The sequence below is a fragment of the Ipomoea nil genome, unplaced genomic scaffold (genome assembly GCF_001879475.1).
Source record: "Ipomoea nil cultivar Tokyo-kokei standard unplaced genomic scaffold, Asagao_1.1 scaffold1572, whole genome shotgun sequence".
Classification (NCBI taxonomy): domain Eukaryota; kingdom Viridiplantae; phylum Streptophyta; class Magnoliopsida; order Solanales; family Convolvulaceae; genus Ipomoea; species Ipomoea nil.
The window spans coordinates 585,388-600,859 of record NW_017618000.1 but is presented as its reverse complement, the minus strand read 5'-3'; the positions used below and the strand labels follow the sequence as shown (position 1 = coordinate 600,859).

The following is a 15,472-nucleotide window of genomic DNA, read 5'->3' as shown; positions in this document are numbered from 1 at the left end:
ACTAATAATAATAATAATAATAATAATTGTTAAAAAAATAAAAAAATATATAATTAAGCCAATCATATTAATTACTTGAGGAATTTATTGACAAAAAGAGTATTCAAATCATACAACAAATTCATCTGGGAAACTACCTCGCAATGTCCTTGAAGTGACAATCAGCAGCTCTTCAATATTAGTATATGTTTAATATTTTATGCCTTAATTTTTATTTGTTGTCCTTTATGTCCCGTATTTGGTTTCAATCATACATGTACAATTATTTTATTGACAATTATAATCAATCTTGACTATATTATCTTGCATTTGTAAACTTAGAATTACCTATTTAAATACACAAATCAACATTCAATTATTTATGCATAAACAATTGCCTCCATATATTTTAAAGTATTTATTTTAAAAAATACATTGGGCATTATCCCAATAGCGCGTTAGAGGTGTTTGGTTGGATGTAATTGTAATTCTTTTCCTACCTTATTCAATGGCAATGGAAATTACAATGTTTGGTTGGAGGGAATTGCAATTCCATAGAATTGCAATTCCCCACTTTTGTTGAATTGCAATTCATGGGGTACCCATGAATTGCAATTCAATGCTTTTAAGGGAAAAAGTAAGCAAATGACAATAATACCCTTAGTTATTATTATTTTTATTATTACACAATAGAGGTGGCCACGGGTCGGTTCAAGGTCGAACCAACCCTGAATCGGCCTGGGAAAAAGTGGGCCTGGGCCTCACTGGGCTTGAGCTGGGCTTAGCTCGAACCGGAACCACCTTATTAAGGGGCGGTTCAGGTCCTTTTTGAAAAAATTCGAGGCCCAGCACGGAACCGGCCCATGGCCCAGGCCCGAGCACGACCCAGGCCCCTAACCGACCCAGGCCCGGACCTAAGCCCGAGCAAACACAACTAATTTATCTCTATAAATGCCTTTACCCAATTTATTTTTATCACACAAAAATTCTTAATCCTACACTCTCTTACTTCTACTCACAACAATTCTCCATAAATTAAAAGCAAACCCAATTTAAAAGTCTTTTATAAATTTTTAATTTATCACTCTAACATAATTTAGTGAGTAAAAATCAAATGAACTTTATAAACTATACTACATCTTATAATATTTATAAGTTATCAAATAATATTAAGTCTTATATAAAATTTTAATAGTACAAGACTACAAGTTTAAATGTATTTAACGTCATTTATAAATTTTAATTTAGTAGAAAATCATGTTAATTTTAGATTTTGAGATTATTAATTAAAATATTATTTTTAACAAAAATATTAATGTGTATGTGTATATTAACGTCATTTAAAAATATTAATGTGTGTGTGTATATATATATATATATATATATATATATATATATATATTAATTAGTATTAATGTATTAAGAAGTTGTAGTAGCTTAATTAGAAAGGACTTAAATTCATTACTATGAGATCAATAGTTCAAATCTTATTGGTTTTCAAAAAAAAAAAAAAAAAACAGTTCAAAGCTTATTTTAAACAAAATATATTAATTTATAAAAAAATTATATATTTAAAAAATATAACAAATTGCGGGCCTAGCCCGGTATCGGCCCACAAGAAGTCCGAAACCAGCCCGGACTAGGCCCGGCACGGGAACGGCCCTGTATACTATGGGTCGATCCCGAGCTGTGCTGAACGAGGCTTAGGTCCGGAATTTGGCCAGCTCTATTACACAAGGATATTTTTGTCTTTTTATCACTTCTTTCATTCTCATTCCCTGTAATTTGAATTTCTACATTATTTCCACCTTATTATTTTCTTACCAAATTGCAATTCTTTTCCAACCTAATTCGTTGCTTCCAACCAAACACTCTAAAAACTAGTATAAATAATAAATATATAATGTAAATTGTACGGAGTAATATGTAATGAAATCTGAAGAAAGCCCTAGTTTCCTTTCTTAAAACTCAGCCCCCCTCTGTCTCTCTCGACTCTCATTCTCCATCTCCCACCCCATTCTTCCTCACTCCTCAGGCCGTCAGGCCTCACAGGCTCACAGCTCACTGCAACACCGCCCTACCCCACCCCCGGTTGCTCAGTCCAGCAGTCCTCCATCGGCGGCTGGCCACCACGACGTCCACCGTCCACGAGGACCTGCTCCAGGCCACCGTCCACTATCTTCTCCGTCATCGGCGACTCTGCTCCAGGCCACCACGACTCCACCAGTCCACAGTGGAGTGTTTAAAACGGTTCGGTGAATTTTGCAGTGTTTCCCCTTCCATGAGAATAAAAAAATTGCGAGGTAAAGTTATGATGAGCTCACCTCTGAATTAAGGGCTCCAAGTACGACATTAGGAATTGGACTAGGGCAGAATTCTTCTGGGATGAAGACATTAAGGACCCTTCTTATCAGCTAGAGACCAAACCGTTAATAACTTCGATCGATGAACTGAAAAAAAGAAACTACCTTTTTTTTCTTTACCAAAATGCTTGTGCTTTATTGTAGAGTATATTATATAAGATAAGATTTCACAAGTGAAAGTAATTTATGACGTCACACATCTACAGGGTGAGTCGATTCCATTACGGCTTCTTACTCTAGTTTTGTGCTCCGCCGCAGTCTTGCAAACCATTCATTCACTATAATCCGCCGCCCATCACTGCCGCTACCGGCTTCTTGCTTCACGCCCTACCTTGCGGAGCGACAAGTCTCAAAGCATCTTTCATTTGCTCGTCGATTGACCACTAAAGCAGCCACCATGGTGAGCTCCAAATGCAGATTGATTCAAATTAAGTTATAAATTCAATCTTTTGGTGCTTTATACTTTTATACTCACTTTGCTGATTCATAGGCTGGAGTAGAGACAAAATCTCAGGAAATGGAGAACAATGGCAAAAATGGGGTAAAAGTTTCTTAAATTTTTTTAAAGTATACGCAATTGCAGATATACTTCTCAGCTTAACGCGATTAATTTTTCTCATAGGTGGTGGCAGCGTCAGAGGGAAAACAATTGACTCCTGAAGAGCTCGAAAAGAAGAAGAAGAAAGAGGAAAAGGTTTAAGCACCTATAAATCTGTGTTATGTTCACTGCTTTCATGAATTCAATTTTTCCTTATGATATCTTTTTTTTTTTATAAATTTTTTTAATTCAATCTTTTGGTGCTTATTGTGCTTCCAAATAGTTGTTATTAGATTTTCCCAACTGGAAGCTGACGTTTATGGCATATTTAAGTTGAGATAAAATGGAAATTTCATAATCTTCCTCATCTTGAATAGAATGCAGTAAAATGGAATGAATGTTGTTACTGTGCATTTTTTTTTTTTTTTTTTTGGTAGTGTACCTTTGCTCTAAACAGTGATGAATATCTTCTTTCTTATCTTAGGCTAGGGAGAAAGAACTGAAGAAACTCAAGGCTGCACAAAAGGCAGAAGCAGCTAAACTGCAGGTAAATTTGAACCATCCTTCCATCCATTTGTGATTGTTTCGGTCCTGCATATATGAAGGGGTGCAGTACCTGTCTCTGTCATTCCTCTCAACATTGAAGAGAATAACATCATTTAAACTTTATCATATCATTGCCAGATTTTTTTTCTTTGACTCTCTTAATATTATGAAGGCACAACAAGCTGCCAATGCTCCCAAGACATCTAAGAAGAAAAGCTCAAAAAGAGAGAGTGGAGAAGAGAATCCAGAGGATTTCGTTGATCCTGAAACACCCTTAGGGGAGAAGAAAAAACTTTCCACTCAAATGGCAAAGGCATACAATCCTAATGCTGTTGAGAAATCGTGAGTTTGGTTATCACGCTTTTGCTACTTCGTGTCTTTATGGTAGATTCAATTTTGAATCAGTGCTTGTGTTATACTTTTTCTTGATAAGTTAGCCGTGTGATTCTAATTCAGAATATGTATTGATATAGGTGGTATGCATGGTGGGAAAAATCAAAATTCTTTGTTGCTGATCCCAGCAGCTCCAAACCACCTTTTGTAATTGTAAGTTTTTCTAATTATTTTAAATGCTTGTTTTTGTGATTATTGGTGGCTTGCTCAATTAAGCCTTAGTCTTTTCAAACAACAGTCCAAGACTCCAAGTTTTCAAGTTAGTAAACCAAGGTGACATTCACTTTTAATGGTTATTGCTTAGTGTTGAACGTAAGTCAATATGAAATGAGGGTTTCTTTGTATTACATCTGGTGATGGGAAAAGACAAGATGAACTGTGGTTTAGAGTTATCATGACATGTTCTTGAACTGAAGATGTAAACACTATAAAACCGGACATGTGAGTGAAAATGAGATCAATGGAGGTGAGCAAGGGGAGGAAGCATGAATGAGAAGTGGGGGAACTACACTGTTTTGAGCACTTTTTGTTCCTCAGTAATGTGACTTAAGTTGAATGCTCTTTTTCCTATGCACAAATGTAGGTTTTGCCACCGCCGAATGTTACCGGTGCACTACATATAGGCCATGCATTGACTGCTGCAATTGAGGTATCTTAATAACACACATGCTTGAGGTGTTGAGGGTTTATCATTTACGAAGTAACTATTATGGAGAAATTTTTCTTTTCAAATTTGATTGTTATTTTTGCACAAAAGGATATGATCATTCGCTGGCGGAGAATGTCTGGGTACAATACTTTGTGGGTCCCTGGAATGGACCATGCTGGAATAGCAACACAGGTATAATATTTTACCATTCAAGTTTGTTTTTTTGATTGTTTATCAATATAATATTTTACCTTTAGTCTATTTTATTGATTGTTAGTCAATGCACATTTGATTTAAGCTAGAAGAAATTGTCTTGAATGATATGATCACATGATTCACATGAAAATAGAGAATGTTTCTTATCAGAAAATGATAAAGAAAATACGAAACCATGTAAAATTCAATTGGTGTGTGATAATGATGCTGTTGTTAATGCTGGTGATCATGGTTTGTGATAGTACTTGAAATTTGGCACATAATTTGTGATACTGGATTCTTATCTTAGTCTATATGTTCATTGAACATTTCCTTTGCTGCCTTCTTTTCCCTAATTATATTGCATAAATTTGAACATAGGTGGTCGTGGAGAAGAAGATCATGCGGGAAAGGAAATTGACTAGGCATGATATTGGCCGTGAAAAATTTGTATCAGAAGTGAGTACAAACTAACCATGCCTTGCAGCCAGCACATTCTGTATTCTAATGCCTTATATTTTATGAGCTGACTTAAAGGCTAGCCTAAGTGTGGACACACATTAGTTGTTACAAAACTCAGAAAGCTACGAAATCAAACTATATACATGCATTTAAAAAACTATTGAGTACAAACTTATAAGGAATGATGTACATATAAAATATTGATACCTAACTTATATAAAAAAAACCATAATTTGAATTTTATGAATACATTTGTCTAGTTGAAGGGTTTTCATCTCCATATTTATTTATTATTCAATCTACTAAGATCTGACATTACATTTTTGTAATAGAGAAGCTTTTGCTACTCTCTATATTTATTTGTTAGATCTGCTAATGGTTTTTTTTCCTCTCTCTTTTAAATAGGTGTGGAACTGGAAAAATGAATATGGGGGCACAATACTGAAACAACTTCGACGCTTGGGTGCATCTCTCGACTGGTCCCGTGAGGTAACATCTTATATGTCCAGTAAACCAATATGGGGATTGTCTATAGTTAATAAATCCCTAGAGCTGCCTCAATTTTCTTCATTTCCTTACTGCTTTTACTGATGCAGTGCTTTACCATGGATGAAAAACGTTCGAAAGCTGTTACTGAAGCATTTGTTAGGCTATCCAACGAAGCTCTTATCTACAGGTAAGCATCTTCTCTCATTTGAGATCAGTGCATAGTATTTGTTTGCACTATTACAATATTACTGCTATTTGAGAGGGGTTAAAGTTCTGATTTTTCCCCCCTGCTCATGTGATACATGCTGAGGAAGTCTTATTTTATTATATTACATAGTTTAGATATTAATAAATTACTAAATTGTTATTTAGAAACTAATAAATAGTTATTTAGAAATTACTAAATACTCCGTAGTTATTTACCTTATTATTCTTAGTCTTCGAATTAATTTAGGTAGTTTAATTACTTAGAAGATTTCAGCAGATTACTTAGCTTATTTAGTCATTCTATGAGTTGTACTTTACCCTATAAAAAGGGGAACCAATTCTAATGAAAAGCAAGCAGAAGTTTAATCCAAAAAGGGTCTAAGGGAGTTTTGGGTCTCAAGCAAACCCAGTGTTTTCTTCTTTTCCTTTCTTTTTCTTCATGTTTTCTTGCCCATGACGGGAGCACAGAACATCGTGCCACTGCCTTATTTCATGTTTACAGTTTACTTCATTGTCATTTATCAAGGGATATAATTGATATATTCATATTTGGTACTGAAATGATTATTGTGCCCACAAATTTGAGTTTACTCCATCTTCCCTAATGAACTTGCGTTGTTGAAAGTGAAATGAATATAAGGTTGCATTTACTTCAATTCTCCAAGTTTGGTTTGCCATTCTCTGTTTTCCAAATTGGACAAATGTACAAGTAAACATTTCTATGTTTTCCTCTTTCTCTCTCTCTCTCTCTTGAAAAATGGAGAATTTCTTCAGTTAGTAAATCCATCCTAAGTCTTTTTATAGGTATGCATATTAATGCTTTTTGAAACATAACAGTCTCATACTCTCATTTGCCATTTTCTAATTGAATTTTCATCTCATTTGACTGCCTTTTTGAGGTAGTTTTTTAATAAATATAAATCTTCAATAACTATTTACTATCTTTGACAAAAGGGCTCCGCGTATGGTGCATTGGGATTGTGTCTTGCGCACCGCAATATCTGATATTGAGGTTTGTTTGTCCCACTGAGCTTTAGATGTGTTCAGAGATAAAATTTTAATGAGTTTTCTCTGTTTTTGTAGGTTGATTATATAGATGTTAAAGAGAGAACATTGCTTAAGGTTCCTGGATATGAAGAACCTGTGGAATTTGGAGTTCTTATTTCATTTGCTTATCCTCTAGAAGGAGGGCTTGGTGAGATTGTTGTGGCCACCACTAGGATTGAAACAATGCTTGGTGATACAGCAATTGCCATCCATCCTGAAGACCCAAGATACAGCCATCTTCATGGAAAATTTGCTATTCATCCATTTAATGGAAGAAAGCTTCCAATAGTTTGTGATGAAATCCTTGTAGATATGAACTTTGGGACTGGTGCTGTTAAGGTGAGTCTTACCTTTGTACTATGTGATAGTATGGACTGATTTCTTGTCATCCACTATATGCTTCAAATCTTCAACATTGATTAAGTACCTCTAACCATCTATGTAGATAACTCCAGCACATGATCCAAATGATTTTGAGGTTGGGAAGCGTCACAATCTTGAGCTCATTAGCATTTTAACTGATGATGGGAAAATAAATAGCAATGGTGGTCCAGATTTTGAAGGGATGCCTCGTTTTAAAGCACGTGTGGCTGTGATTGAAGCATTAAAAGCAAAGGTATCCCCTGCATATCCAAATTAGTTATGTTGTGAGATTGCACTAATTTTTTTTTTCCTATTATTTCTTGACCAAGATGGTGGTGAACTTGCTCTGCAACTTGATAGCATGGTCTGCAGGGTAGAACTTTGCTATGGCTTTATAGTGAAAACTCCCTCGGTTGACTTATGAAATTTATAATTTTGATTTTGTGGAAGGTAGACATATCTGAGATATACTGTTTTATGTTTTGCTTAATACAGGGCCTCTATAGAGACACTAAAAATAATGAAATGCGTCTTGGTATTTGTTCAAGGAGTAATGATATAGTGGAGCCCCTAGTTAAACCTCAATGGTTTGTTGACTGTAAAAGCATGGCAAAGCAGGCACTTGATGTTGTTATGGATGAAAATAATAGGAAATTGGAGATAATCCCGAAACAATATGCTGCTGATTGGAAGAGGTAAACTTCTGAACCATTGTACACAAGCCTTTTACCTTTATATATAAGTAGTTGAGATACTTTTTTTAGTGCTTTCTTTGAAGGCACTCCCTTTTCTATATAAGTCAATTGCATGCTATTTTATGTTTCAGAAGTTGATGGCCATATGACATATGATTGCTGCAATCTATTTTTTTTGCTTTTTACACCATTTGTACCTGAATAATTGTGATAAACTGTACTCAGCATAGATGATGCCTCATCTATTCATAAATTCACACCTAGCCACCCACATATATATGGAATTTTTTTTTTTTTTTTTTTTTTTTAAATTTTTATTACATGTATTCTGAAGGCCTGGATTTCATTCATATCAGATGAGGTAAGTAGTTCAAAGTGATTGACAAAGGAATGCAGATTCCCAAATCTCTCTATTCATTTACATCTCTCTTGGAGTTACTTTCTTTGCATTTCATTCTTACTTAAGTGAGCAAACATAAAATTGTGTTTTGAATATCACAGATGGCTTGATAACATCCGTGACTGGTGCATTTCAAGGCAGCTTTGGTGGGGTCACCGCATTCCTGCATGGTATGTGGTGTTAGAGGGTGATGAACAGCAGGAATTCGGTGTCCATGATGACCGCTGGGTGGTTGCTAGAAATGAATCTGAGGCTCGAGAGTTGGCTCACAAAAAATTTGGCAAGAAGTTTGAGCTGTCTCAAGATCCTGATGTACTAGACACCTGGTTTTCTTCTGGTCTTTTTCCACTATCTGTATTGGGCTGGCCAGATGATACTGAGGATTTAAAAGCATTTTACCCAACTTCTGTTCTTGAAACTGGTCATGATATTCTCTTTTTCTGGGTAGCTCGTATGGTGATGTTGGGAATCAAGCTGGGAGGTGATGTGCCTTTTACAAAGGTGAACTTTTATTGTATTAAATAAATCAGTGGAATGTGGTATTTTATTCCATTAAAAGTGATGTTCTTTTTGCTGTGTTACATTTCATAAAAGTAAGTCTTTTGCTGCACTTACTCCTCTTACCGTTAACTCTAAACCTCATGAAGTAAGATTCGATAAACATTTTTTTTTTCCTTCATGAATTTCTAGTGTCTATATCTTGAGGATGAGTATTAGTCCTCACTGTTTTCTGGTCCTTTTAGTAGAAGTAATTTAATGAAAAAAAAAAAAACTTATTGAGTATACAAGAGGATTTTGAAAACTTATGTCATGTTTTAATGTTTATCTTAATTTATAATTTTTTGAAGTTTCAATATGCTGTAATGCTTTTTCCACATATATTAGGAAAAACTTGACTATTGGACTTTAACTTTGAAGGTATATTTGCATCCAATGATTCGTGATGCCCATGGGCGTAAGATGTCCAAGTCTCTAGGAAATGTCATTGATCCACTTGAGGTGATTAATGGTATTGCTCTTGAAGGTCTTCATAAGAGACTAGAGGAAGGAAACTTAGATCCATTGGAGTTGACAACTGCTAAAGAAGGTCAGAAGAAGGACTTTCCTAATGGTATACCAGAATGTGGTGCAGATGCTCTTCGTTTTGCCCTTGTTTCGTACACTGCTCAGGTTAATGAGTTTCTTGACTTATTTTTCCAGGTTCTTTCAGTGCTTTTGCAAGTTTGGTAATTTGTCTAATTTCTTCTTGCAGTCAGATAAAATCAATCTGGACATTCAGAGGGTGGTTGGGTATCGTCAATGGTGTAACAAACTGTGGAATGCAATTCGCTTTGCCATGAGCAAACTAGGAGATGATTACATACCTCCAGCAGAAATTGTCCCACATACCATGCCATTTAGTTGCCAATGGATACTCTCAGCACTAAACAAGGCCATATCAAAGACAGTGTCAGCTCTAGAATCTTCTGAATTCTCTGATGCAGCAACATCAGTATATTCATGGTGGCAATTTCAATTATGTGACATCTTTATTGAAGTAATCAAGCCATATTTTGGTAGTGATGATCCATCATTTGCAATTGCAAAAAGATCTGCACAGGATGCATTATGGTTGTGCTTGGATAATGGGCTACGGTTACTTCACCCATTCATGCCATTTGTCACAGAGGAACTGTGGCAGCGTCTTCCAGCTAAGAGAGATTGTTCCAAAAAAGAATCTATAGTTATAAGTGAATATCCTTCAACTGTTGAGGTGAGATCTGTGTGCATGTCTAAGGAATTGGTGGATTTCCTTTGTAGCATTTTATAGCATAACAGATAATTGTTACTTGTATCCTAAATGCTGCTGCCATTCTGTCATGCAAATTGTTTTATCCCAGTTCATATAATGGACAGTGACATCATGATAGCAATTGCCTACAATTAACAATTTTTGTATGCTTGTTTAAATGTGTCTTAAAGATGGCATTTTAAACTCAATCTTATTTTTGCAGAGCTGGAATAATGATAAAGTTGAAGATGAGATGGAAAAGGTAACATCTATAGTGAAAGGGCTGCGGTCAAAGAGGGCATTGCTGCCTCCAAAAGAAAGATTTGAAAGGTAAACAAACATTAATGATATTATACTCTATTTTGGCAATATAGTAATTTCTTGCTAATATAGCTATATTATTTGGAAGTCTCTTATTCCTGAATAGGAGATTATTTGTTGGAAGGTCCTATGCAGTGTGTTGAAAGTACAATGTGTTAGGACTTAAAGATTTTAAATTTGTGCTGATTGAAAATATAAAGTGTAATTTCCTGTGTCCAGGCGAGCTGCTTTTGTGCTGTGTCGGACAGATGAATTTATGGAAATAGTCAAAAGCCGGGAGTTGGAGATCTCTACACTGGCTAGTTTGTCATCATTGAAGGTATGTGGTTGGTGAATTCTGTGTGCAGAAGTCAAGCTGAGATAAGGAGATGTGAATGTAATGTTATATAATTATAGGCACTCACTCTAGTTCTTTTTTGATGATAAATTCACTTGAGGCTATATGATAAATTCCTGTTCTTTTTTTTTTTTTTGACATGCTGCTGCTATATGCAAACTTACTTTGACCAGGTCTCGTGTGATATTGATGCTGCTCCAACTGGATGGTTGACAGAAGTTGTAGATGAATCCCTTACAGTTTTCCTAGAAGAAAAAGGAAGTTCCACTAATCCAGAGGCAGAACTTGAAAGGCTCAGGAAAAAGATGGAGGAGACCAAAAGGTGACAGACATAGATTCACTCAACTCATCTAAAATCTCAGTAAAATGTTTGCAGTAGTTTCTCTCAATATTTTCTAGACACTTTCATTTAATTTAATTCTGGCAGGCAACACAACAACCTATCAAAGGTTATGAGTGCATCGGGATACAAAGAGAAAGTTCCGCCTAATGTTCACGACGAGAATATGTCGAAGATGACTGCCCTTATGCGGGAACTGCAATTATTCGAAGAAAACATTGGGCGTCTGGAAAATCAAATCGCGAGCACCTAAATTTTTTGCAGCACATCTGTTCAAACTTTACAGGGATGAAATTGATTTCACATACTTTTTCCAACTCATTCGAAACTAGTCCATGTTGAAATGTATTCACTCTTTGCGGTGAAAGTGAATGATCCGGCTGCTTCAGCTCCGCGAGGATTGGATGGAATCCAACCCTTCTGCTTTTGTATACCCAGGCCATCATCTAGCATTAGTTTTTGAAATTATCTAGTGTCTATTTTTATGATACAACAATTGATGCTAAATACAGCTATACACTAAATCCTCACTCATTTGTTGTCATGGTTGCACTAACTGAGACTTTAAATCCTCACAGTCATCAATGCTGCAAAACACCCTAGGCGTCGATTTTTTATTTTTTATTTTTATTTATTTTTATTATTTTTTATTTTTTTTAATTAAAAATAAAATTAAAAATTAAAATTTTTTAAAATTTAGTAATAAAACATAAGGTTTCTATAGTTGTTTCTTAGAAATTATTTACGAAAGTGGTTGTAAAAGTGTTCAAAAGATTGTTTAAACCATCTAAATACATAAAAAATTAAAATTAAGAGCTAAAGAAGCATTTTTTTGAGAAATTAGTGGACCAAACCGTCTTCGGCTGTTTGCGGTGGATAGATCTCGAAAAAATACGCGATTTGAAAAAAAAATTGTCCAAATCGAACAACCGAGTTAAAAGTTATGCCTTCCGAAAAAAAAAAAAAATGCTGAACCGCCGAACCGACCGGTTAGACGGTCTAGACGGCCGGCCGCGGAAGCCGTTCCTCGCGACGGCGCAATGGCGCCGATTAATCGGCGCCTAAGCGCGATTTTTGCAACATCATCAATGTTAAGAATCTTATCAAATAAATAATTCTACTAACATTCTAACAATGGCGTGAATTGAAAGATATAGTTTTTCAAACTACATTAACACTTCTACTTTTAAATCTCAATTATTAATTTTACTAAACTTAGTACCACTTAACATTTTACTTTTCCTTTCAAAAAAAAAAAAACATTTTACTTTTAAATCTCAAATCTCAACTATTAATTGTACTAAGAGGGGTGTATTCAATCATGACTTTTGTATAGTTTTAAAGACTTTTAAAAAGATAGATTTTAATAAACTTTGATTGACTTTCATAGAGTCGTTCAAAACTTTTTAAAACTTTATAAGAATCTAGAAAAGTCTATATAAAAAACATTTATAGACTTTTATGAACTTTTTATTTTAAAAAGTCTACAAAAATCATTGAAATTCTAAATTGAATACATCCTTACAAACTTTCAATGATTTTGATTCTTATCATTTATAATTTTCTTACAAAACATTTATAATATATCATACAATTTTCTTATTATATAGTTCTTCACCCACATCAACATTCTCAACATTATTATTTTTATCCATAGTATGTTGAGACTTATATGCTAATTACTTATATATATATTATTAATAAACATAAAAAAAATTATTTCATTAGAAATTCATAACAATATTGAATAATAAAATTTATAATAAAAGAATTGATCAAATAAAATATTTGAAAATATAAATACAAGTTGCATAAAATAAAATAAAAATCTAATATATATATATATATATATATATATATATATATATATATATATATATATATATATATATATATATATATATTACGAATATAAACATAAAAATTACTTTGTTCATGTATTTAGGGAGAATTAGAGAAAGTTAGGGATAAAAAATTCATAGAAAAAATAAAAATCAATATAAACAAGCAATAATGAATTAAAAATAATATTATTTTGAATTTTAAGAGGAAGATTGTAAAGTTAGGAGAGAGAGAAAAATTGGTAGAGTTTAGGTATGAGGAAAATATAGGATAATGAAGAAAAAAATAATTTTATTAAATTTAGATAGGTTTATAAAGTTTATAAATTGGGAGAAAAAATAGAGTTTTTTGAAATCTGGGGGTTGATGGTTGGATTTCAACTATTTATATTTGAGAAGAAAAAGTCTACAAAAGTCTTAAAATTAAAAAGTCTACAAAAGTTCATAACTTTTTGAATACCACGTGACTTTTAAAGACTCTCTAAAAGTCTTAATCAAATACCACACGACTTTTAAAAATCTTGATTGAATACCACCTGACTTTTAAAGACTCTCTAAAAGTTTGAAATGAATACCCCCAACCTTTTAAAGTTCATAAAAGTCTTTAAAACTCTATAAAAGTCATGATTGAATACACCCCCATAAATTTAGTAGCACCACATTTTTCAGTTGACCAAATTTAATTTAATTAATACTCCCTATATTCTTTTTTTTTTCTTTTCTTTTGAAATACATATAATTCTTCAGAATCTAAGTGCCCACCATCAGGGTTCGAACTTTTGACCAATCTACTTAGATGGATAATCGGTATGCCATCACACTACATGGTAGTATATATACTAAACAACCTCTCTATTTTTTTTTTTTTTTTTTTTTTTTTTCGTGAAAGGTAAAAGCTAGATTAAATTATAAACTCCTAGATGGAGGCAGGGGGACATTGTCCCAAAACAAAGAGTCATCCTACAACGGGGTAGTGCAAGCTCTAGCTAAAGTATGAGCTATAACCTTACCCGATCTAGGAACATAATTAACTGAACAAGAAACAAAATCGTTCATGAAATCGCATTCCCTAGTGGGGTACTCATTGCTGCAATAAATCCACCGGATGACATGAGGAGCACCGCACTCCGCACCTAGCGCTGCTCTTCCCGAACCACTATTGAAAGCCGCATCAACAAAGCAGCGTAAAGATCCGTATATGGTTCTATCTGCTCATGCGTGGAGGTGTGGACTGCATTCCAGCTCTGCACTATTGAAATTCTACAGGATAAAAAATAGAACAAGGAAGGGTCTCTTATATTAACATGAAGAGAAGAACTGATACAAAACAAGAAGAAAGCTGGACATATATACTTGTCCAATAAACAGAAACAACTAAAACTTTGCCTAACAAACTGAACCAAAATAGCTAAAATAATGCAATACCCACTACTTTGCCAACTCATGCGTTAATACCCCCCCGCAAGCTGGGGGGTAAATAGAATGAACACCTAGCTTGGACATAAACATGGTAAACGAAGTAGGACCGTGCTGTTTGGTGAAGACATCAGCAAGTTGATTGGCACTATCAACATATAATAACTTTAGGACACCTTTCTGAACACGCTCCCGGACAAAATGACAATCAATCTCTATATGCTTAGTGCGTTCATGATAAACTGGATTAGCCACTATAGCAAGTGTCGACTAACTATCAGAATACAAAACCGCAGTAGAGGTCAAAGTGATACCCAAGTCTGCGAATAAGAAAAGCAGCCACTGAATTTCACAACTGGTAGTAGCCAAAGCCCGATATTCGGCTTCAGAAGAAGACCGAGAAATTGTAACTTGTTTCTTTGATTTCCAAGAAACCAAAGAATCACCAAGAAAAATACAAAAACCTGTAATAGACTTTCTGGAGCGAGGACAGGCTGCCCAATCAGAATCAGAAAAACACTTTATCTGTAATGAAGAGCTAGCTGAAAAAACAAACACCCTGACCTGGTGCTTTTTTGAGATACCGGAAAACTCTACTAACAGCTCACATGTGATCCTCAGTGGGTGTGTCCACAAATTGGGATAATTGTTGTATGACAAAAGTCAAATCGAGCCGCGTAATGGTTAAGTAAAGAAGGTTGCCAATTAATCTTCGGTAACTAGTAACATCAGTGAGAGCTGGACTATCTGAATAGAACACCTTTGTCGTTTCAACCATGTGACTCTCAACGGGCTTGCTGCCCAAAAAACCAACTTCACCAAGTAAATCAAGAGCATATTTGCGTTGACAAAGATTTATGCCACGTGTACTCCTTGTGACTTCTAACCCCCAAAAAAATACTCAAGTCCCCACTCATAACCACAATGTCATCCACATAGATTAACAATGCAATAAATCCATCACCTTTCCCTTTAGTAAATAAAGAATGGTCCGCAAAAGCTTGCACGAACCCCATATTCTTTAGTTCTGAAGTAAATTTTTCATTTCATTGCCCGGCTCGCTTGCTTCAACCCATATAAGGATTTGACCAAACGACACACCTGCCCAGGCTTATTTGAC

General features: G+C 34.6%; 1 protein-coding gene across 2 annotated transcripts; it reads left to right on the top strand.

Annotated features, from left to right (window-relative positions):
• The first annotated feature begins 1,940 nt into the window (after window positions 1–1,940).
• On the top strand, window positions 1,941–11,639 carry LOC109190164 (valine--tRNA ligase, mitochondrial 1-like). Of its 2 annotated transcripts, none has more exons than XM_019340610.1 (23): window positions 1,941–2,282; window positions 2,601–2,742; window positions 2,833–2,883; window positions 2,965–3,036; window positions 3,365–3,427; window positions 3,599–3,768; window positions 3,900–3,972; window positions 4,403–4,468; window positions 4,577–4,660; window positions 5,045–5,122; window positions 5,531–5,614; window positions 5,722–5,801; window positions 6,776–6,833; window positions 6,905–7,207; window positions 7,314–7,484; window positions 7,727–7,926; window positions 8,428–8,827; window positions 9,245–9,496; window positions 9,579–10,079; window positions 10,321–10,427; window positions 10,638–10,737; window positions 10,929–11,077; window positions 11,183–11,639. In XM_019340610.1, exons 2-23 carry the CDS (start codon window positions 2,740–2,742, stop codon window positions 11,346–11,348), a joined length of 3,231 nt encoding a protein of 1,076 aa, XP_019196155.1. In that variant the 5' UTR covers window positions 1,941–2,282; window positions 2,601–2,739; the 3' UTR covers window positions 11,349–11,639. The 2 variants fall into 2 exon arrangements, with proteins under 2 accessions (XP_019196155.1, XP_019196154.1); XM_019340609.1 differs by having other exon boundaries at window positions 1,956–2,282; window positions 2,549–2,742.
• Window positions 11,640–15,472: the final 3,833 nt, after the last annotated feature.